General features: G+C 41.2%; 1 protein-coding gene across 2 annotated transcripts in view; it reads right to left on the bottom strand.

Annotated features, from left to right (window-relative positions):
- The window catches only part of gpm6bb (glycoprotein M6Bb), a 32,027-nt gene extending 22,622 nt beyond the window's left edge, over positions 1-9,405 (bottom strand). For both annotated transcript variants that reach the window (XM_061088630.1, XM_061088631.1), the window contains exon 1: positions 9,301-9,405. In XM_061088630.1, coding sequence (XP_060944613.1) covers positions 9,301-9,304 — 4 coding nt within the window. In that variant the 5' untranslated portion in view covers positions 9,305-9,405. The remainder of the gene's footprint in view (positions 1-9,300) is intronic.
- Between the last annotated feature and the right edge of the window lie 13,749 nt (positions 9,406-23,154).

Below are 23,154 nucleotides of genomic sequence, written 5' to 3'. Positions count from 1 at the left end.
GAAGGAAGTGTATTTGTTTTATCTTGTGCTGTCAGATTGAATACAACTTAAGCATGGATATCCTGCAGGCAAATTAAGCAAAAAGATAAAAATGTGATGTCAAGCACTCTTTTGTGTCCATCTCACACGGTCAAGGATCTCCACAGATCAGATGTTCTCACACTCAAGCTGCTGTGATGGCAAACAACACAGGGCTGGAGACCGTCCTTCATTTCCCTACTTGTTGCCCTGTTGCACGGTGCATAAGCATGTGAACACACACACGCACACAATAGAGTCATAATGAAGCACAGAGACGTGAAGACAGCAGACGAGACTCTCCAGCTAATCTCGGGGTTACTTCCCATGAACAGCCCCCCACACCCTCCCCCAGCTGCCGGGATCCCTTTCTCTGCGTCCCTCCCGCCGGGCCCATTGTCCCATTGCCTCACGCTGCTAACCTATCACCCCCTGACCCGAGACTTTACCCTTTTTCAAACCCTCCAGCACAATCCCATCCCTCATTAGGAGGATCAAAAGCCTCCTCCTTTCAGCCATGCCCAGTCGCTACCCTCGTCGAAACAGCCAGCCAGACCCCACCGTGTCAGGATTCACCGTCAGCGCTATGACAACAGAGCAGCCAGCGAGCATATCACTTTAATGCAATTGTTCCGTGAGGCGCTCCTTCCCGAGTCTCTAAGCCCTGCGTCCTGGGGCTGGATCCTGGAAGGACTGAGAGGTGTTCGTAACCTGAAACGGACACTTCCAGCCCCGCAGAGAAGGTGTTTGTCCTCAGATTCATCACAGAATAGGATTAGAAGTGGACTTAAGTGCCAATAACCAATTACCAATAAGTACCAAGTACCGGACATAACAAGAGAAAGGTGCAAGCTATTCTCTCTAGTGGATTGTACAGTATATGTTCTGCCCTGGCTGACCTCTGCGAGAGTGGGTCAATCCATTATATTAATACTTTAAGCACTGGTAGGCAGCTCTCCAACAGCAGAGACTTTGCTGTCCTATTGTCCAACGCACTGGACACTAGAAAGCAACTGTGCAATGTATTTAAGGCTCAATCTAAAGTTATGTAGTCTATTTATCAGTATCACTAATACACTGTGACAGGTGTATTCTTTGCACAATCAAACACACTGAAATTATTTGGAAATACATGAGGCATACTGCAAACAAAAAGAGAACCCCTGCACCAATACAGATTATAGACAAGAGGAGAACGCTGTTTCTTATAACTTTTGTTTGCTTTATAAATGCAACTGTTTCTCCTTTCACCTTCAATAATTCTGTGTTTACATGTTCAGATCCCAAGCAAAAGTTATTGGCTGTAAATGAATAAATAAAACACTGTTTACTTTGTTCTTTTTTGAACATTGGCTCCTTATAGTGGAGAAAGAAGCAGGAGAATAACCTGCCCAGCAACAGCAAACACAAGACAATCCACACAAACTGCCATTGGGCGCTGTACACTTCACAAGACATGAAACAACTTGGGAGAAACTGTATAAGACACTTTATGTGAAAGCTATCGCACAATGTCACACTATCTCTCTCTACACACACACGCGCCCGATCATGTGCTCATCTGTTTATTCCAGATGCTCCACTCTGCCGCAACATCACTTGTATACTTCCAGCTGTGGCCACTCTATTGTCACAGTATTGTTTTCCTCCTGAAGTGGAGGTCAAAAGCTAAGATGACCAAGGAGACCACTCGGTGGTGTAGCTGTATTATTACTACTGCTCACTGGTCTGTGTGTGGTTTCTGTGTCAGGGGTGTCAAGCTGTTTTTCAGGCCGAAACATCTGCGATTTCCTCTCCACTGTTGCGGGAAAGTGACACAAAAACTGGGAAATGCTAAACACGTCTCACATTGGAGAATGACTAAATCGAGCGGGGTCAGGGGATTCCAAGTTAAATTTATTACATTTTTCTGCTTTTAGAAGTTTAGTCAAATTTAAATCCATCTTATGAAATCTGCATGTAAGGCAAACAGCTTCCTCCCAAAACGGTCTCTCTCAGCTATTACATTTCCCGCAACAGTCGCTTAAGAATAGCTCAGCCATTGCAGATTTGCACCTGCGTTGCAGAAGTGCCTCTTCCTGCCTATCAAGCCCTTCTCTATAGGATAATGCGCAGAGAACCGAAACTGTCACTTGGAATTTTTTTGGTTCAGATACACAAAAATGATTCATGTCTGGAGTGATAGAGAAAGAGAGTGTGTCAAAGTGGCCTCTTAACTTTGGTTTCACTGTGTCACATGCAGCACCACATCACAACAACATGAGTAAACAGGGAGTCATGTGCATTTGCCTCATCTCAGAAAAAAGCAACACAAGAAGAAGTGGGGACATATCTGTTTTTGTGGCTTACTATTTAAGCAACAGAAATCAACTTAATATCTCATGTCAAATATAGGAGTAAAGAAAAAGTCAGGGGTTACATGGCTACTCATTGAAATTCCTGATTTATTCATCCCGAGTGTAGCATTTGGCTGCATCTAAATGGTCTCTGGCCCGGCTCTTCATATGGTGAGCATTTCCCATTGGTCTGCTGGGGTACCCCAGATGCTTTTGTCTTACGGTTGTTTAGCAGCTGCGTAAAAGCGCAGAGGACAAAGACCTATCTGTGGAGGGTTGAATACGCTCAGCGGGCACTCGGCCAACAGCTCAATCCTACAGACTCCCACAGTTGAAAAGCAGACTAAAGCATTCTGCTGTCGCTCCTCACAGATGATCTTGCAGGGGAATTTAGCCGGAGCGTCTATAACTACTTTCAGGACTGAAGTGCAGTCAAGTTGATCTCCTACATATTAATATATAAAGAAGTTGTTGAAACTTTAGATTGGTACATGCACTTATGCACTTTCCACCCAAATGGGTAGAATGAACACATTGTGTTGGAATTGTCAACCATCCTATCTGGAAACACCTCTCACCCTTATCTCTGATCTGAGTGGAGAAAATTGTCAATGAAGCATCTCTGACAACTCCAGCAGGTTCCAAAAGGTCTGTCTGGGACTTTTAAGGACGCTTTCACACCAAATTCAGACTGTTTGGTTTAGTCCAACCAAAAACAGCAGTAAAAAGTGCCTCGGACCAAGGTCTGGACCAACGGACCACAATTTAGTCAGACCAAAAGAGGTGGTCTGAGTCTAAATGAAATTGAACCACATTTGGAGCATTTACACTTTTTTGGAAGTTGGTGATGCTGGTATTAATACTATAATGACATGACAGTGGCAACAAAATCTACCAGTTTATTGATTTTCTCCCTTCAAATCGAAAAGACTAATATCCGCCAACGTCAGACACACGCCCATCTATAAACCAATCAATGCTAGGGTGCTTCAATTTGCAATGTAAAACCAAAACTAAGCAGATAAAATGTATCAAAAGACACAAACCATAGTTCGGACTTTGAGATGTGAAAATGTCCAAAGTTTAATACTTCGAATTTATATTGTGAAAAATGGTGTAGAAGCCTTGATGGAGCTAAATGGGACAAGTGAGGAACTTCCAAAGTTTGGCAAACTGACCACAACAGGCTGAGACAGTTGTGGATAAACCAAATATGTCCGAACATTCACTATATGGACCATCAGATGGGACACACCTCTTCACATCATCAAATTCAGGTGTTTCATTCAATCCCATTGCCCCTGGTTGGATAGGCCCATTGGTTCCAGTGACGGGGAATCTTAATGCCTTAGCTTATCAAGATATTTTAGACAATTCTATGCTTCCAGCTTTGTGGGCACAGTTTGAGAAAGCCTGCCCCAGTGCACAAAGCAAGGTCCATAAAGGCATGTTGGGATGAGTTTGGTGTGGTAGAACTTGACTGGCCCGCCCAGACCCTGACCTCAACCCCATCGCACACCTGTGGGATGAACTAGATTGGGGATTAGGAGCCAGGGTTCTGGATGAATGGGCAGAAATTCCCACAGACAAACTTGCAGAAAGCCTTCCAAGAAGAGTGGAAGCTGTTACAGCTGCAAAGAGGGGGACCAAGTCCACATTAATGCCTATGGATTTAGAGTGGGATACCATAAAAGCTCCTGTAGGGGTAATGTGTAGGTGTCCCACTACCTTTGTCCATATAGTGTAGCTTCATCGGCAAACATTTAGTGGTTCTTAAGGCTAAAGTGCTCAAAACCGACTAGTTTATATGGCGCAGTGAGGCAAAAATAATAATGTTTTTCTGAACAGCCACAGTCAAAGGCGTGGTAAAAAGCCTGCAATTATAGAGAGTGGCGAGATGCAATAACTGGAATAAAGGCTCACAGTTTTCGACAGCATTTTCCCCAAAGGCTTTGATAATGTTTTGCACTTAGTTTTGACAGAAGTAGTGGTGTGAACTGATGAATGAAAAAGAGAGAGATAAGGACAAACCCTGTACACACACAAACACACACACACAAACAAATAAATTGTTGTTTTAACTTCATAAACATACAAAAACGGCACACAACAGTTTTGGGACGATTACGGTCGTGAGGCAAACAGCGTTCATGATACAAATGTGCACTTGCATGTATCTGAGTGGCCAGCACGTCATCTTATTGATTGATGTCACAGTGCAGACAACGGTTGAACCAGGTTCAACCTTTTCACGAAGTCCGTCTAAACATGGTCGTACCAGTGCTTCTGAAACTGGCTTCAGTGTTCAATACTCGTTGTCAACACGTTGCTCTAATGCTCTGCCTCACATCGTGTGTCCATCACAGGGAGGAGTCACTAGCTGGCACAGGCTTCTCTGCCAAGGGCGTCACTTCATATTGGCAAGAGAAAATAGGTCGTTCTGGGAACAACGTTATTGACCATTTAGTCAATGTCCCCATCATGTGATATGGAGAGAGTGACTCAAAGCACAGACACTATGATGATTTATTAATACTCTTCCCATCCTCTCTTTTTTCATCTCTCAACCCAACCGATCGAGGCAGACTAATCATGTGTTGAGGTTTCTACTTGTTACAAATGGCTTTCTGTTTTCTACTGTTGCCAAGGACTGCCTCACAGAGGAAAACAATATTATAAAGAGTACAATCCAGTACTGCCCTATATCAAAGTGCCCTGAACTGACTTTTGTTTTGAATTGTGGATACATAAATACAATAAACTTAACGTGACATTTTATTTGGTGCCGTAGTAAATGCGGTCAGTGCTGCAGTGGGGCTGAAAGCCTGTTGAATGAGTGAGTGAATGTTCATCAGCTGCCGGGGCTGATCCCATTATTTTACCACAGGCCTTCTGGAACAGTCATCTGACTGTGAACAAAACACTGATAGAGATCGCTGCTCCTCTACGAACATGCACAGATGCCAACATAATGTAAAACTGAAGAGAAAATTGCAATCAAGCCTTATTATGCATATATTTGGCAGTTTAACCTTGGTAAATCGTGGGCGTTTTTTTTTCCTGAAGCCATGCATATAAGATAAAGGACAGATTGTATCTCTGGCATATTTCATATAACCCCAGGGTTCAGCTTCCTTTCCATGTCTCAAAAGCTGTGGTCTTTTGCATTTAGTGAGTATTTTCAGATATTTAAATGCCGTCCGGTTTCTGCCATAGAGAAGGGGGACTGTGGCATCTCCCTAAGAAGGGGAAACTTGCATTCACATACACATACACAGTCATCCATTTTCATCCCTTCTGTTCAGCTGTGAAAAGTCTTTTAGTAAAAGTGATGACCAAGGCACATGCTTGAACAAGCATCAACTCTCAGCAACTTCTATTCTGATTATTTCATGTCACAATACTCAATGGCCCTCTTTGTCAGAGGAAGAGTTATTAAGCTCAACAAATATAGATAACTATTCTGGCTGTCCGGGCAGTGCTGAAGGGGAACAAAAACATATATAGAAAAAGGCAGAGGAAAGCAGAGCAGCAACGATGAGAGAGAAATGCAGAACCTGAGAGAGAAGAGGGAAAGTTCAGAGGAGTGGAGCAGGAAGGGAAGCAGAAGAGGAATAAAATCTTGACTGAGCTGAAGTTTCCTCTTTTCGAGAGCTGCACTTTAAGAGCCCCATCTATTGTATGATTACCAAATCTTATGCCAGATGGAAAAAAGCCCAGAAATCACGTAACTGTGACAGCTACTTTCCCGTTATGGTGAATATTTACCGTAATTATTTGCTAAGCACAGACAAAACGCAATCAAGGGGTTACTGATGGTGACTCAGAAACGTGGGGTAAGTTCTAAAAGCTTAGCACTAACTCCATTAGTACTGCTTCACATTCTCGACTCCGGAAATTCAAGGAAAGCATGTTTTTGGAGTTAAGGAGAAATTCCAAGTTCAATTTTTTGCACCAGACACCTCTGCAGTGACTCATTCTCAAAGTCCTGTACTCTTCTCTGCATCTCTTTGCAAAACAAGAATGAGCATGTGACCCGCAGATAAAAAAAAAACACCCGACCCCCTGTTATTGCTCATTAGTTTGACACGATGTTGATAGCAAACACCTCCGCTGGCTCAGCGCTAGTGGCCGTGGCTCTTTCCTCCCCCTCAGTCTCCAGGATGAGGGGTCACGGCGCCTGCTGTCCATCGCCATGTGTCGGTGACAGTAATCGCTGGCGATGCATGAGCTTCATAATCAAGACACTTTACAGACATCCTTATATCCTCAAAAAGCAGAAGGAACGCCACTACATTAAAGACAAGCTGACACCTCGGAGACACGTCGCAGACACACATGCAAAAATCATTAGGACGGACACTGTCCAGCTCGTCTGTCTGGTGTGTGTGTGTGTTTGTGTGTGTGTGTGTATGTGTGTGTGACTGACGGACCAAACTGACTGTTAACACTTGACACTATTGTATGTACTCAACGAACGATGAGTCAGAAACAGCTGAGCCGCAGCACTACGGCGAGATGTTTAATTAAAGACACATTCAAAACTGTCAGCTGCGATTAACCCTCCTGTGCTTGAATATACTCAAGAACAATGAGGTCACATTTGGATCTGGTTCGCATCCATCCAGCCTTCGAGAACCTTTTTCCACAAGGCCGCCAATCAGAATGCAAAACACCCTGAGCCGAAGTCGACGAGTTTCCATAAGGAAAAACAATCTTTCTTTTTTTCCTGTTTTACATTCAGGGACCTGGCTCCAAGAAAAGGAGATAGTGTCCGTAATTTGCTGAATTTGATTAGTTGAATCTCCTGTCATAGGATAGCCTCAGATTTCAAACACATAATTAAATTGTCTCTATAATATACGATGGAAGAGATAGTTCATTTAGTTAAGACTTAGAGAGCTTGTAAACTGTTTTTCAAATTTTGTCTGAAAACGCCGCCAGGGACTTTAGTGGAAAAAAACTCTGCTTGTTTTGGACATGTTTGTTCTCTGTAGTTAAGAGGTCGCAGTTTGCTGCAAGGGGGAATTATTACACTTTTTTCTGCAGAAATACGTCAGACTTTTCTTGATAAAAGAAAGAACATGTTTATCTCCGGGCCAAAGATAAAATATCCGAGTTGAACTGAAGCCACTTTTTTTTCCCTTCTGTGTTTAGTCAACAAGGAGACGCATTGCATCAAATGCTGGTAATTGTCACGGGAAAGAACCAAACAAGATATTTGGGGAAAATGACTCTTTGTGAACTGAGCTCATGTGGACGGAGGCCAGGTCCATCCTCCCACATCCTCAACTCGGGCCTGTCCGCTGTTAAACCGCTCACGGCCAGGACAGAGGAGAGTGTCATCACCGGACTGAGGGTCTCCGTAAAAATCAAATCAGACATCATTTACACAACCTCTGAATGACATCTTCACTTCACAGCTCCACATACACACACAATCACTCTCCACACATCCTGTTTACATTGGGCTGAAGGGTTCCGTGCACACACATACTCCTGTCCTCACTTTTCAAAGCTATTTCTCATGAAACAGAGAATCCCAGCACAGCAGTGCCACATCTGTTTCTCTTGACACAACAAAAGCAAGTGTCCAAATCAATCTCCTGGTGCACGCAACAACCGAACCAATGACGTGCCTTCACTGGAAAGGGCCATAAAGAATCTCTGAATATAAAATGGGAGCTTTTTGCAAGTCGACAATGCACAGAGGTCATTTGCCATGCAGAGCAATATCTACTGTGAGAAAGTGTGTGTGTGTGTGGGGGGGGGGGGGGGGGGGTCTAGTTCACAAGGCGTCCACTCTGAAGCTTCACTGAGCTTCTCTCTCTCTCTCTTTCTACATTAAGAGCCGCTGAAGTCGCACAAAGGAGCAGCTCCAAATTAGGAGCACAAAGACGCCTCTGTGAGAACTTCAGAGCGAATTAATGAGCACTGATACACATTCTCACACTACAGTGTTCTTCCCCGGGCCTCAGCTGCACCGCCGCAAACAACGCAAGCCCCTGAATGCAGCACAGAGCCAAGGCAAAGGGTTTAAAACTAACCTTCTCTGTCTCTTTACTGTTCAAAATATCAAAGTCCAGTGAAGGGTGAGGACATGCTGGGAGTGAAAGTGTTATTCCTGTGGGCTGTCCCATCTGGTTCACAGCTCATCTGAGATTTTGTTATTTTAAAAGTCCTAAAGTCAGCGAGAAGTTATAGTAAACATACATGCATGCATTGAACGCCTCATTCCTGCAGAGCATCCCATCCTCCAGGTTGGTGGGAGCACACATGGCCAACACTTGGGACTGATTTAAAGATGGGACTGTGTCAGCTCAGATAGTAATTACCAACTGTGGCACAACACACCCCCACACACAGAGAGAGACACACACAAACACACAAACATTTGACTAATGCAATATGTTGCCTCTTAGGGTTTTTCCCCAGTTATTCTTAAATTAAGCGAGTGCAGTTTGGTCAGGAAATACCACAAAATCAACCTTTCACCTTTAAGTCACTGATTAGAATCAACATGATCACTCACGACGGATCAATAATGATCAGTAAGGATCACAGTGAAAGGTGTGGTGGACATGTGGGCATCACAGGACAGTAGTGAGGGACAGTGGAGGCGCCCAGCTGATCTGGACTTGTAAACACCTCCACACAGACCCGAGCAGAGTGGACCGCGGGGATCCTGTCAGACTTAATCTCTCTAATCGCTTTCCTCAGGTCCTTCAGCAGACGGCTCTAATGCCGATCCTCCACAAACCCGGGTCAGATGAACGACCTGGTTTGAGATAGGTTCAGTTTTAAAGCAGCAGGTCGGCGCGCCCCGAGAGTTTTGAGCGACAATAACACAAAAAAGAGTGTAAAGCTGTCACCGCCACGCAAAGAGCCACACTCGTCTTTAAACACTCACACATACACACTACCGGGACATGTGTTAGTAACTCACCCATGATTTCTGTTGTTGTAAGTTTCCCCCACAAAGTTCCCGATCGGCTGAAAGTTGGAGCTCCTGCAGCAGCTACACTGGCGATGCGTCCTGGGATGCGCACTGGCCGCCTGGCTGCTCCAACACCCGATGCTGCGTCCCCTTGGAGAGGCAGCCTCAGTGACGTCACCACGGAGGAGGAGGGTGGGGGGTGTTACTGATGGAAGGAGGGAGCCTTCATCAGGAAGTTTTCAGGGGTCCACTCGAGCCATCACGGTGCCCTATGAGCGTGAGCTTTTAAAACCTAAGTTCACTCGAAGCCTTTTAGATTCAAGCATTGTCTTAATCCTTATAATGAAAAAATATAAACACTGTTATATTATTGATGGTAATGAGAAAAGATGGGGGCTAAGACGAGTGCCCTGGGGTACTCCTGTGCAGTAACTCAGAATGCAGCCTGTTGCATGATCTGTTCAGATTTCCTGTGTGTCCTGACCTGAGTAAAGATGGCATCTCTATGTTTGGGTCCAGGTATTTGTTACCACTTGAGCTAATGAGCTGTTGCATTGTATAAAAACAAGTTAATTATTTCATCTCACTGCTCCCATGTTTCCTTTTGTTCTTCTACTCCCACATGTTTACAGACATCTTTAAACTGTATTGTTATATCATATGATTACATATTTTTGTGGGCAAAGAGAACAAATTGTAAACAAATTTAAAAAAAATTTAATATAAATTTTTTTTATTAAATTAAAAAAATAATAATAACCAGGATTGCTCAACCCTTGAAGGTCACAACTATAAAATACAATTTCTAACATTTGTAGGACTGCAAAGCAGCACTGAGCGGGCCAGAGCACATGCATTTTGAAGCGTTGCATGCGTTTTGCCTTTTTGGTAAGAATTTGTGCATGTTAAAGCCCCAAAAAGCCAATTCATTTGCCTGAATAATAATAATAATCCGTACAATTTCAATGCTGTCTGTCAATGCCTGTCAGTGCTCGGGCCCTAATAAAGGATGTTTTTGCTATAGTGTAATCGTCAAAATTGTACAAGTTGTTACTTTCTTAACCCTAGAATGAGCACTTTATATTTAAATACTTTATATTTACATCGGGAGCAGATCCTCTCTACGGAGGCAGCAATGTTTCTAACAGGACTCCAGACTGGACAAACTAAACCCTATTTGAGTTTTTATAACAACTGAAGTCAAGTTTGGAAGGGGAGGGTGAAGTGAGGGGTATTCAGCTGCAATATGCAACCTCACCACTAGATTTCACTAAATTCTACATACTGAACCTGTAAAACATGCATAAGGAAAACTAGTTTTAAACCATGTATTTTCTTTTGTTGTCGTTGTACACATGTGCTGCACAGATTATTTAAAATGTCACTGTGAATAGGTCTTAGTGGCATACCCACACCTGTTAACCACCATTTTTATACTGCCATCACCACAGAGGAGGAGCCCTCATCAGGAGGTTTTCACTGGTTCACTCAAAAGGTGTTCGGGCAATCCTGAGTTTAAAGTCCTCCAGTAAACAAAGGAGATATATGTCTGGATTATTTTAAACATCATCATCACATAATCTGACTTCAATCAAGATTATTCCATGCATCTCGAGACATAGATTTCTGTGAGCGACTGTGTTGTCCACAACAAACAACAGAGAAAGACAGTGATGAAGATAATGTTGCTGCTATCAGGTCAGCTGAGGTATTGCCACAGGTCAGAGACCACGGACATCCAAGCTGCAGAACATAGAATTAGTTGTAAGGAATTTTGACGATCATAGAAGCTTATTGACAACACTTTACAGAGGCTTTTCCGATTAAGAGTTTGTTAAGTTTAATCCTGTGGTTTGAATGTAAATGTGAGATTATGAAAACTCTGCTGTCCTGTAAAGTGTTTTTCAAGAGGATCTCTTTCTTATTAATTAACTTCAATTAGATTGACTGCAATACATAAACCTTTTTGAAAAACTGTATTACTTAATGAAAATACAAATGCAGGTTGCTTCTTCATACCCAGCTAAGTGTAAAAACTAAAATCTTTACAGCCACATGCATGAATCAGGACATACATTGTAATCTATGCACATGAAAACAGTTATAACTATAAGCCCGTTGTCTGAGGAAGCCTTTATTTCTGCCCACATACACATCATGGGTGTCTGATCTTACAGATGTCTCTCATGTTCGACTTTACCTCTGTGATAAATGACAGCCTTTCACAAAGATGAAGCCTTCACCGAAACAATGCCAGTCATCATCAGTCCAGTCAGTGTGCTGGTATCCGGTATCCAAGGAGGTCCGAGAGCTCCCCCTCCCCCTAATCCAGCCGAGTCTTTTCACTGTTGGCCAAGTGGGCATTTCTCAATGGGTTGTTTCATGGTCAAACAGGGCAACTGCCCAACATGGCAAGAACACAACAGCCTCAGAAAGACAAATATTTGACTGGACAACTTCAGAGTTTCAAAGACAGCATAGTTTCTCAAACGTACATATTTATTTTAAATCTAAATCCACAGTTTCTGTGTCACTTTCAGGCTGCAGTTGTTTACGTTTTTAGGTTTTCTATTAGGAATATTTTTTAACTTTTTCATTTTCACAAAAACAAATGTGTGTTCTACAAATATTTGACTGGTAGTCTGTAGTTTGGGCACTCATCATTCGGCATCAGTACTGTAGTGTGCTTCAGTTTATAGATGATTTCCTTATGTGTAATTTACCACATACAGTAGAGGTGCAGTGCACAAAATATTTGGCTGAGGCCTCTTCAGTTTGTTGTCAGGAATCGGCATACACCTAAAAGTTCCACAGTTGTTTTCTTTCTGCCAGCGTGGACAGGTCACCGTGTGTGTATGTGTGTGTGTGTGTGGTTGTGTGTGTGTGAATAGAGGATCTGCATGGGAACATTCCAGCGCTGTGCTGCCTGTTACACACAGCTGGCAGACAGCAGGCATGCAACTGTTATTAGGGCGGACCATGGCAAAACAAAACACATCAGACAAAGCCGTGTTTCATCTGTTTTACTGTACATGTGGACATGTCACTTACAAAGATATACATAGAGGATGTGACGAGATCATCTGTACAAAGTCTGATCAACAGGTGAAATCGAAACGTTCAAACCCTATTTTGTAAATATTTGGCAGATTTAGATTTCTGGACAAAGCAGTTAAAGCTGTCAAATTATTTATTTAGTGTTGGACTAGTTTAAAATGTAATTTCATTATAATCTCATGCATACAAATTTGTACAACTGTTTCTATGTTCATTGCCTTCATGTCATTAATTCATTGTTTTTAAGTACTTTGAGCTGCTTTCCATAGTTTATTATAATGATTGTTTTTCTTATTATTATCAGCAATATAAAGTATATTGACTATATATTAATATTGATATTGACTATTCGTCTCGTAGGCTTTTATTGAATGGTGTCATGTAGTGTTTTGTTTTTGTGTAACTTTATATACATTTATTCAACTCCTCATGTTTTAATAGCGACTCGTTAAATGTCCATTTATGTTCTCTCTGTTAAGCGCTCTGTAACTAAGGAAATAGGTCTATAAATAAACTTTATTATCAACATCATACTTCTGTCTGACAGTGTTTTCTTATAAGAGAGGGAAGAAGTTACAGCTGCAGACTGGAAGTTTCAATTTTAACAGTTTTAATTGGTGTTATGTTTCTAATAACAAAATATGGTGAAACAGGGCTGATGTCAGCAGGCGGTGACATTGAGGTAATCCTGCAGCGTCTAGTTACGAATTAAGAAAACGCACTGAACAGCCGCCATGGTTACAGACCAGTGAGAAAATGGCAGACACTGTGAATGGAGTCAAATTGAGAGGCAGCTTATAGGATATACAGAGAAAAGTTGGCATCACTTTGAACGCTGAACGAGTTGATTGGACAATACTGGCCCATGAGGAGTTCCTCGATGGGTCAGCTCTTAATGCTGCACAGCAGAACTTGTGTAACAAATCTTATTCCCACAAAGGATTTGTTTCCCCTGAGATACTGAGGTCTAGTATTGATTGCATTGTCAAGGTAATTTGATTGATGACTTCAGTTTTTCCGAATTCCTTTTCTTGGGGTAAACAGATGTTGAGAAACGGGTAACTTTTAAGTCTGACGTTTATCTCAAGGATAAGCTGCTAAAATAAGTTGTTAAATAATATTATCAACTCTTAAAAATTTCTCAAACCTCAGAGACTATTATCAAAAATGTCTCTACATGCTCTCTTCATTCAAACATAGCAAGCAAGTCAAAGGAAAAAGATTATCAACGATCACAACACAATGTGGTTCTATGTAAAAACCAGATCCCATTTGAGTTCAGAGAAAACTTCCTGATACTTTGACCTCGTAGTGAAGTGAACAACATGTGAGGTTTGAGTGTGGAATCAACATCTGGTTTAGTATTTGAGAAGAAGTGGAAAATGATGTTCCGTTGCCATCTCGGGGAAAATACAGAGAGAACATGTTGTTTACCACGAACCACAAGTTGAAAGCATAAGCCACCCAGGGACAGAGTATGTTTGTGCTTGAATCTCTCATCCAAAGTTTGTACAAACACATCCTCAACTCTTCAGGGTGTCTGATCATGTCTGAAATCGCCTCTAATTTAGAATCTAACAAAATAAAAGTCATATCTTTGAGGAGTTGTGTCATTTGTCAGTGTCTGCTGGAGGTTCTGCAAACACAAAGCGTCAACAGTGCTTGCGGTGACCGGCTGCAGCGGGTCAAGGGGAGTGATGAACATGTAAGCAGCACTGAGCTCATGTAATTTATCGCTCCCTCCGAGGCCCCAGGCAGAAGGCGGTCACAAAAAAAAACAGCTTCACGCACAGATGGGGTCTGAACAGGAAGTTGCATGCAGGCTAGTTATCTCTTCAAGCTTATGTGTGCAAAAAGAGAGGATGTAAAAAGAGAACTGAAATCAAGAGTGGGTCAAAACACAACTCAGCTTCGGTGGAACATCACTGTGAACTGTGTGTCTCATTTCTGCTGGTGCTCAAGAACGAAAGCAGTTGGGAGTGGCCAGATTCAGACTCAACTTAACTTTGGGGAACGGAAAAACAAAGAGCAACTGTGCACACCCTCGTGACTCAGCCTGCAGAGATAATTGGGTCATTGCAGCTCTTTCGGGAGGCATCATTCAATCCAACATTGATTGTGTGTTGAAGATAATCATATCGATTCCATCAGTTTTTCCAGATACCTTTCTAGGGGTAGAACAGATGTCAAGAAACGAGGGAAGCAAAGTTATTTCACACACTCACAGACAAAGACTCAGTGAGGTTGGTGCACACACACGACACGGGTTCCAGCTCACATGTTTGTATGATGCATCATAAAGTGTCAGCTGTGATTCGAATGTTCATTGAACTTCCTGCAGAAACTAAACAGGAAGGAAGTTGAAACAGACGTGGATCAGATTTACTCTCTGACCTAAACTCCTGCTGGTCTCCTCCACCACTCCACTCACTTGTTGGTTGGCAGCTACTATACATTAAAGTTGGTAGTTAGTCAACATTTTATTTTTGAAGTTGATCACTTATTTTTGAACATGTTTTTTGTGAGTATGTTTTTCATTGGTTAAGATCCTTTTAATTGATTCTTGTTACTGAACTGGTGACAGTTTTCACATTAGTCTATACTGTGCTGCCACCTAGTGGGTTATTTTATGGTGGCCTCAAGGTGTCAGGTGCAAAAAACTGAGCATACAGTATTTTCTGAAAAGTTTGAGTTGTCCTTTTGGAAAAATTTTAAACGTTCAAAAATGTTTACTTAACGTTTCATGATTTGGATTTTAATGATGTTTTCAAGTTTGTTGTGTCACATAAACACGTGCTTTCAGAAGGTCTACTGCCCTATCCTGGAATATATCAAAAATACTTTTTTTGTTGTCAAATGAAGGTGATGTATTAAACCTTTTTTGCTGCTACTCTGGAAATAGAAAATAACTTGTTTCACCTCAGTTTTTTCCATGCCCTCAAAATCATGCGTTCTCTCACTCTTCTCTATTCAACACAAATATTCACAGTCTCACTCATTAGTGGATTTGAACCAATACAAGTGAAGACACCTACATGTGAAAAATGCAGCCTTTGTTGTCCTTTTGTCAACAGATTACTCTGCATTTTCAATTAATAAATGGCATAAATGTGATTTTTTTTCTTCCCATCACAAATGTTGAAAGTCACCTTTCTCCCGAGGACGCCTGTTATGTTACTTGAGAGATTAAGAAAGCGACGCGCTTGACTTTACCTGAGGGAAATTATCAGCTCCTTGGATGACAGGAGACTTATGTCATTTGAATGGTATCGCCTCCGAGCAGCTGCTCTCCTGTTGACTCTCCTGAGTCCTGGATAAAAGCATGTAGTCGTGTGTGTGTGTGTGTGTGTGTGTGTGTGTGTGTGTGTGTGTGTGTGTGTGTGTGTGTGTGTGTGTGTGTGTGTGTGCTTTACATCTCTGTCCCTTTTCAGCTCTTCAGATTTACATTTATGAAAAAGTAACAGAGATCCACGGTACAAGGAGCTGATTGCTTGATTATGAAAAGCTTGCTAACATTTATCTCCTATTTTTTGGGGGGGAATATTTTACTGATATTAACGCAAGATTTTGTGCTGACATTTGTCCGATGTTTCACAAATAATTTGTTCTGATATACATAAATATTTGTGAGTCATTTAACTGATATTTTTGGAGAGTTCTTATATTTATTTTTGGATACTATCTTTTTTTTGGGACATTTCATTAATATTTTATGTTATTTCTTTTTATGATGTTATTGTTGAATAATAAAATCACACTTTTAGTCAACAAATCAATATATTGAGTACAGTGTGGATGGACAACCTTCAAAACCTCATCTGTTAACACACAAAGCAATTGTTTCATATTGAAGAGCAGCATCATTCAAGCTTTGTATTGACCGAATGCACCACAGTGTCAATTTGCTGACTGACTGTCCACCGGCCTTCATCATAATGTCCCTGCCGCGTCTTTCACAAACTCAATGTCAATATCAATCAGACATAAAAGCATCCTTTCATGTTTTAGTCCCTTGCATACATTTGGTGACCTTTAAAAGGAAACACTTCAGTGTGGGTTTGTACTCACGTCAACAAAGAGGACTCTCAGTGAAGCCATCAGCCATTAGCAATCTAATACGTCATTCACACCCTGCAGAGTGTGAGCTCCCTGCTCTGTTGTTCACTTATTTGTCTCCCATGGATTTTATAAACACGCTCAGGCCGTGCATGAAGTGTAATTCATCTTCAGTTGTTCACGTTGCATATTTACAGGAAAGTTTCCTAACGCCATTGTCTTTCGTGTACATATGCAAATGATGTTGATGGTTGTGATCTTAATATTGAGTAGCTGATATCATGACACTTTTCCTGGTGCTGTCAGAAGATAAGATAAGATAAGATAAGATACGATATGATACATTACAATAAGATAAGATAAGATAAGATAAGATAAGATGAGATGAGATAAGGTAAGATACAATAAGATATGATTCGATTACGATACGATACGATACGATACAATACAATACAATACGATACGATACGATACGATACGATACGATACGATACGATACGATACGATTAGATAAGATAAGGTAAGGTAAGATACAATAAGATACGATACGACACGATACGATACGATACGATACGATACGATACGATACGATACGATACGATATGATACGATGCGATACGATACGATACGATACGATACGATACGATACGATACGATACGATACGATACGATACGATAAGATAAGATAAGATAAGATATGATACGATACGATAATATGCGATAGGATAGGATACGATATGATACGATATGATACGATACGATACAATACGTTACTATATGATACGATACGATACGATACGATACGATACAATACGTTACTATACGATACGATACGATACGATGTACCTTTACTGATCCTCCGTAGAGGATAACAGTAACAATATCAATATATTCAAGTCTGTTTTCTGTATGTGCAATATAAAAGAGGGAATAAAGTTTGGGTAATTGTGCAATCTGTACAGTTCTTTGTAGTATAAAATACACAATATGTGTGGCAGTCTCTGCTCAGCAAATCTCACAAAATGAGGTGACTGAGAAGTGGCAGACGAACCTATTACATTAGGAAGCACTTTGTTTTCCTTATGATCACATTCGATCGTGCACCTCAACATGATCTATATGCTCTGCTCTCACTCTACTGGGATGTTTATGTTGATATGTTAGTGTGAACTCATTCTTGCCTGCAGCTCCTCTGTATCATGGGAAATTGAGTTTTAATGGAGAGCATAATGATAGACTGTGTCTTGCTGACCTGGTGATAGCAGGGCTTCATTACCATTTTCAATTATTGCACTGAAACTGACTTTAGCGTCTGGCAGGCCGGACCAATTTGATCCAAATTTACTTTAGATGTAGCAGTTTAGGGCAGGGACTATTGAAAAGAGTGAATCCTCTCATTTCACTTCACACATTTAATTTCCTTTGGAACATAAAATAGCTTTTTCAGGATGTTTGAACTTGTGTGTTATTAAGTATCTGGGATATTAAACACTCTCTGCTCAGGCACAGAGGCCAGTGTCATGATTATCTCTGGGGGATCGTCATTAGAACACAGACCCTTCAGAATTCCAGTGAAAAAAGGATCATTGATTGATTGACTGTAAGTGTGTGTGTGTGTCTGTGTGTGTGTGTGTTTGTGTGTGTGTGTGTGTGTGTGTGTGTGTGTGTGTGTGTGTGTGTGTGTGTGTGTGTGTGTGTGTGTGTGTGTGTGTGTGTGTGTGTGTGTATGTGTGTGTGTTCCCGTTGTTGTTCAGTATTTAGGATCTTTTTCAATACAAACACTGACCTCATGGGGACCAAGTCCGGTCATGAGGCTAAACTTAATTTTTGAGTTCCTGGTTACGGTAACAGGTAAGATGTGAATTGTGGGTAGGTTAAGGTAAGAGTTTTGCTTTAATTGGTCATGGTATATAAACTTAGGGATAAGATAAAAAAAAGGCTGCACAATTACTGTGAGTGTGTGAGTGTGTGTGTTACGTCCAGGTATGACTCATGTTGTGGGTACCTGTTGTCAATGTCACATTGTGGGGACATAAGCAAACAGTTCCCCATGAGGTTAATCATTAAATGTTAAGGTGAGGCCATGTTTTAAGGTGAGGTTTAGGTTAAGGTTATCGTAAGAACTGGTTTAGGCAAACTACATATAGTTAGACAGATGGTTAATGTGTGTGTGTGTGTGTGTGTGTGTGTGTGTGCTGTGGATGAAGCTGCACGTTCTCAGACCTTTTCAGGATCCACGAGTCACGTGTTAGAGACGTGCTACTGTGATGCAAAGCATCTCTCACGGCAGCCTCAGTTGCTCTCTGATCAAGTTGTTCTCTCTCTTCTCTGTGTGCGTCCGCACAACAGCTGAGTCTCATTCTATAACCCTGGGAGACATGGGACACAGTGTAAATATAGTCTCCTGGTGTAACGTTTTCTCAGATCCACTCCAGATGATTACAACATGCTACTTGATATAATAAGTTAGAGGCAGATCTGGGGGTTTTGAGAAAAAACAAGTTGAATTACCTTGTTAAGAAAAAATATTGAACAACTAATCCTTCCCCCTAATCCTAAAATCTAGAAACTGTATGGAAGATAATCCTAACCCTAAACCTAACCCCAAATCCAACAATATGCACTAAAAACATAAGCAAACATAGATTATTTAGGCCAAATTTTTTATTCCAAGCATCTTAAACGTGATTTTGTTGTTTGCATCATTAGTTCTAACACACCTGGACCTTTCTGTGTCTCCTTTTTCAACTGCTTGAGGATATCAACTGACGCCAAATTAAACGTTGCCTGATTGTCTCCCTGCAGCCTGATGAGAACAGCTGCACCGAATCAATATATCCATTTGTAAAGTAAAATCAAATTGGAAATTGTTGCCCATTTGCGGCTGCTCTCAGACACGCAGGCAGAGGCGCTGGCAGGCAGGCGGGGGGGCAGAGCCAGAGAGTGCTTTTGGCCCAACCAGATAAGAGTCGTTTGTTATCTGCCTCATGATGCAAAATCAAACAGATTCCTCCGCTTATGTGGATCCCTCTTCTCGAATATATATTGGCTGCATTTAATTGTTTTCGAAAGCTGAAGCCCCCCCCCCCCCATCAGCTTTTGAGGTTCCATTTGTCATCAGAAAAATACAGCTGCTCCAATCCGCTTATCAATGTGTGTCTATGTGATGTTTCCATGGAAACTGTGTTTACTGCCCCACAGTGTTCTAAAAATGGTTCCAAACTATAGTGAGCGCAGGAGGCGAAGACGCGAGGGACAATGACAGTGACTGACACTGTAAAAACTGAAATTTAAATCTAAAATTAAAACATATTCATATAAATGTCTATAAATATCATACCTGACACGGTAACATGTCAAATTATTTGGTTTTATCCATTTTCGTCTCAAATGGTAAATTAAAATATCTCTCCCTTCTTCTCCTTCATAAATCTTGCTGGCTTGTCTCGAGAAGTGCACAATTCAGATATAGAAGCAAATTAGAAATTGAGTTTGACCTTGTGTCAGTCTGTGTGCTGTGAAATAGTGGAATTAAAAGCCCTTATAATGTTGATATTTCTTTTTACTGGCACAAACGTGGACACTTAAGCATATTTCTTTTTTAAACCAGGAGAAGATATTTTGTGAGTGCGACAGCGTCCTCCTCGTCTCCACATGCTGATTATTCCCCCTTCAAATTTCACCTGAAGGTGGAGGACATGATTGAAATTTTCAGCCAATTTTCTTTTTCAAAGACGAGAAGAAAGCACACGTAAACAAACAACATATCCACGGTCATCTGGTAATTATCGGATTGTTTCTGATTCTCTGCACTTTCATATTTTGAATATAACGCGAACGCTCTACGACATCTTCAGGAGAAGACAATTATCAGCTGTCTCACATGCAGGAGACAGTTACAGCTCCGTTCCCATGGCAATCAGCTCGGAGGAAATAACTTTGCATTCATCAAGTTCAGAGTTGGATTAAAGTAGCAGAAAACTGGGACTCAGCAAAACTCTGATATCTTGTTTAACCATTTCAGTGAGATTGGTGTTATGAACTTTTTATTTCAAATAAATTGATCTTAATTACAGGGATTTCTTTCATAAAAATGTTTTCATGCAATACAATTCCTTTTTTTCTTCAGTAGCTGTTCGACATGAAGTTAAATGCACTTTACAGCAGAACTGCAAGTAGATGAGAGAATGTAGTTTCTGGTCCCTGTATGATGCCTCTTGAAGTAAGCGTGATGCACGACTGTGAATAAATGAAAGAAAAGGCTGTGATGGTTCTTATTAAATAATGTATGAGTTCAGACCAGTGACCAGTCCGACAGTGAAACCAGTCAACCTTTGATTTAATGTAAGTGGATCTGCGAGCTGTCAGGTACGTCCACTCTGAGCGTCTCTCAGCAGTCGAGGATCTGACCGCTACACATCACATCCACCAGCCGACAAGAAACCAAACACCTCATCACATCTGGACAATTAAACTGTATAATATATGAGACGCTTTGATTGAGTGAATTCTCTCTTGATAAATTCATACTAGTGGATTATCTGTTACTTAAAGTTATACAGTAACAACAACAACAATTACATAATCTCTTAATTGTCCAATTTTAAACCAATATATAACATGTTAAGAAAATTTTGTATGTTTATTATTATTTTTTATTTTTGTTATATTTAAGGGTGGTTTTCATATAAGCCATATGTGGATTTGACTTTATTCCATATTTTTTTCATTTATTTTATGTATTTTGTATTAGTGTTATTTGAAATCAACCAACCTAGACAATTTTTGGGGGGGTTTTCTTATTTAATTTGACATTAAACAGACTGTAGCAGTTTCTCGTGGGACGCTGATAGCTTTACCAATTATTAATGAATGAGTTATACTGTAAATCAGTTGTGAATAATTAATGAGAACACTTTTTGGTTTTACACGCCTTACTGGTTACCTGTCAAGAATTTGAAATGACTCCTTTTGTAACAGAATATAAAGGTTTTGGTTTTGAGAAAATTGTAGCTGGAATAACTGTACAAACACACAGCCCTGCCCATATAGATATAAAATCAATGTATTTTTCTTGTGAAGAGAAGTCTTCTATTTGTAACATTGTGTTTCAGCAGTTAAGCCTCTGATAGATTTCACTTGTGAATGAGCCTTTAAATTCTGAGCCAAAATGTTAATCACAATTGAACATCTATCCCCAGGAGTAACATAGAGAGTGTAAAATATTACAGCTGAATTCTCTAGAACTAGACTTCTATCTCATACAATCAGAAATATGAGTCTACTAAACATGTACGATATTTTAGATCAAAATCACTGACACATGCCGTGTGAAACCAGTGAAAATGTCAAAGAATGTGCCTTCGCATTGTTAAATCGAACCGAATCTGCACCAACATTTTATGGATTCTTCTCTAACCCAGACCAAATTCTTACACTTAAGATGTTGTGGTTATCTTTACAGTTTAAGCTTAATCTTGCTTGCAAATACACAAAATTAATAGGGTTGAAAACAAAGGCAACAAAACAAAAACATTGACATCACCCTAAAGGGATTTATTTGTAGTCACAAGAGAAAAGAAATGGACGCCCCTCTATCTAATCCAGTTCATGACACACAACGGTGCCAGTTTTGAGGGGAAAACTTTGTGGTGGCACAGCTGTGGATATTGTCAACCTGCCTCCCTTTCTGACAGTTTTAAGACAAGCGTGATGAAGAGGAGAGGAGACACAGCAAGAGTCCAGTCAACAAGATACTGATGCTTGATAATAGAGAGCAGTGTTTTCTACATGCAGCAGTCACATGGGCAACCCTCCCTCCCCGGTACTGTTCTCTGCTCACTTCTATAGAAGTGTATTCTTTTAAAGTGTGACAGTCAGTCATCTTTAATGTGCTCTTCAGTTTGACAGGCTGCATGCTAATCACTTTTGCGAAGCCATGTTTGTGCAAGCACATCGTGTCTTGTGTTCTAACAGAGACACTTAAACGGTATAGCTGAGCACACACACTCCACGGTGGTAACGTAACCTGCTTCTTCTGACAGACCTGGAGAGATGCTGCTGCTGCTGCTGCCAGAGGAATTGTCCTCCACCACATTAAGTTGGAATATCATCACATGGACATTGATATTCAACATAAAAGAGCTTTTTCCTCCCAATCTAAAGAAAAGCAAACACAATAAGCAATGTCCTTCTCTAGCGTAATTGGTCCCGTGACATACATCAAGCTCCCCTGGAAGGAAAAGCTGATATAAACCAGTTAGGCAATCGAAATCGCGTTCAATCTTCAATCTCTTCTTGCATCACTTTGACAGCTTCGCAACTCCAGTGACAACGCTCAGCGAGACAAGCCCGCGAGCTGGAAATAGATAAATCGTGAGCCAGTGTCAACACGGAGCAGCCGGGGAGCTGCATGTGTATATGTGCTGCTGCTGCTGCTGCTTAAGATCTGGGTGACTGCACCGACACTGGGACACGGAGACGTCCCTGACATGCAGATGTGGATGAAAACATGATGTATCTACTCGAGGAGTAATTGCTTAACAAACTGTACACCGTCATTAATGCTGGATGTGACGTACACGTCCCGTAAAGCTTTGTGGCATTTTCCATTGGACCGATTGAATGTGGTGAGACACAGGGGCTGCATGTGGAGCTGTGTACCAGTGTGGGGAGGGTCTAGACTGGGGGGGATCAGCAGGGTTTTCAGTGCTCAGTGATGGAGAAAGGCTCTGTGGCTGTCAGGGGCTC

This window comes from Limanda limanda, chromosome 16 (genome assembly GCF_963576545.1).
Source record: "Limanda limanda chromosome 16, fLimLim1.1, whole genome shotgun sequence".
Classification (NCBI taxonomy): domain Eukaryota; kingdom Metazoa; phylum Chordata; class Actinopteri; order Pleuronectiformes; family Pleuronectidae; genus Limanda; species Limanda limanda.
Note: the sequence above shows the minus strand (reverse complement) of the source record. Positions and strands in the feature narration are given on the sequence as shown.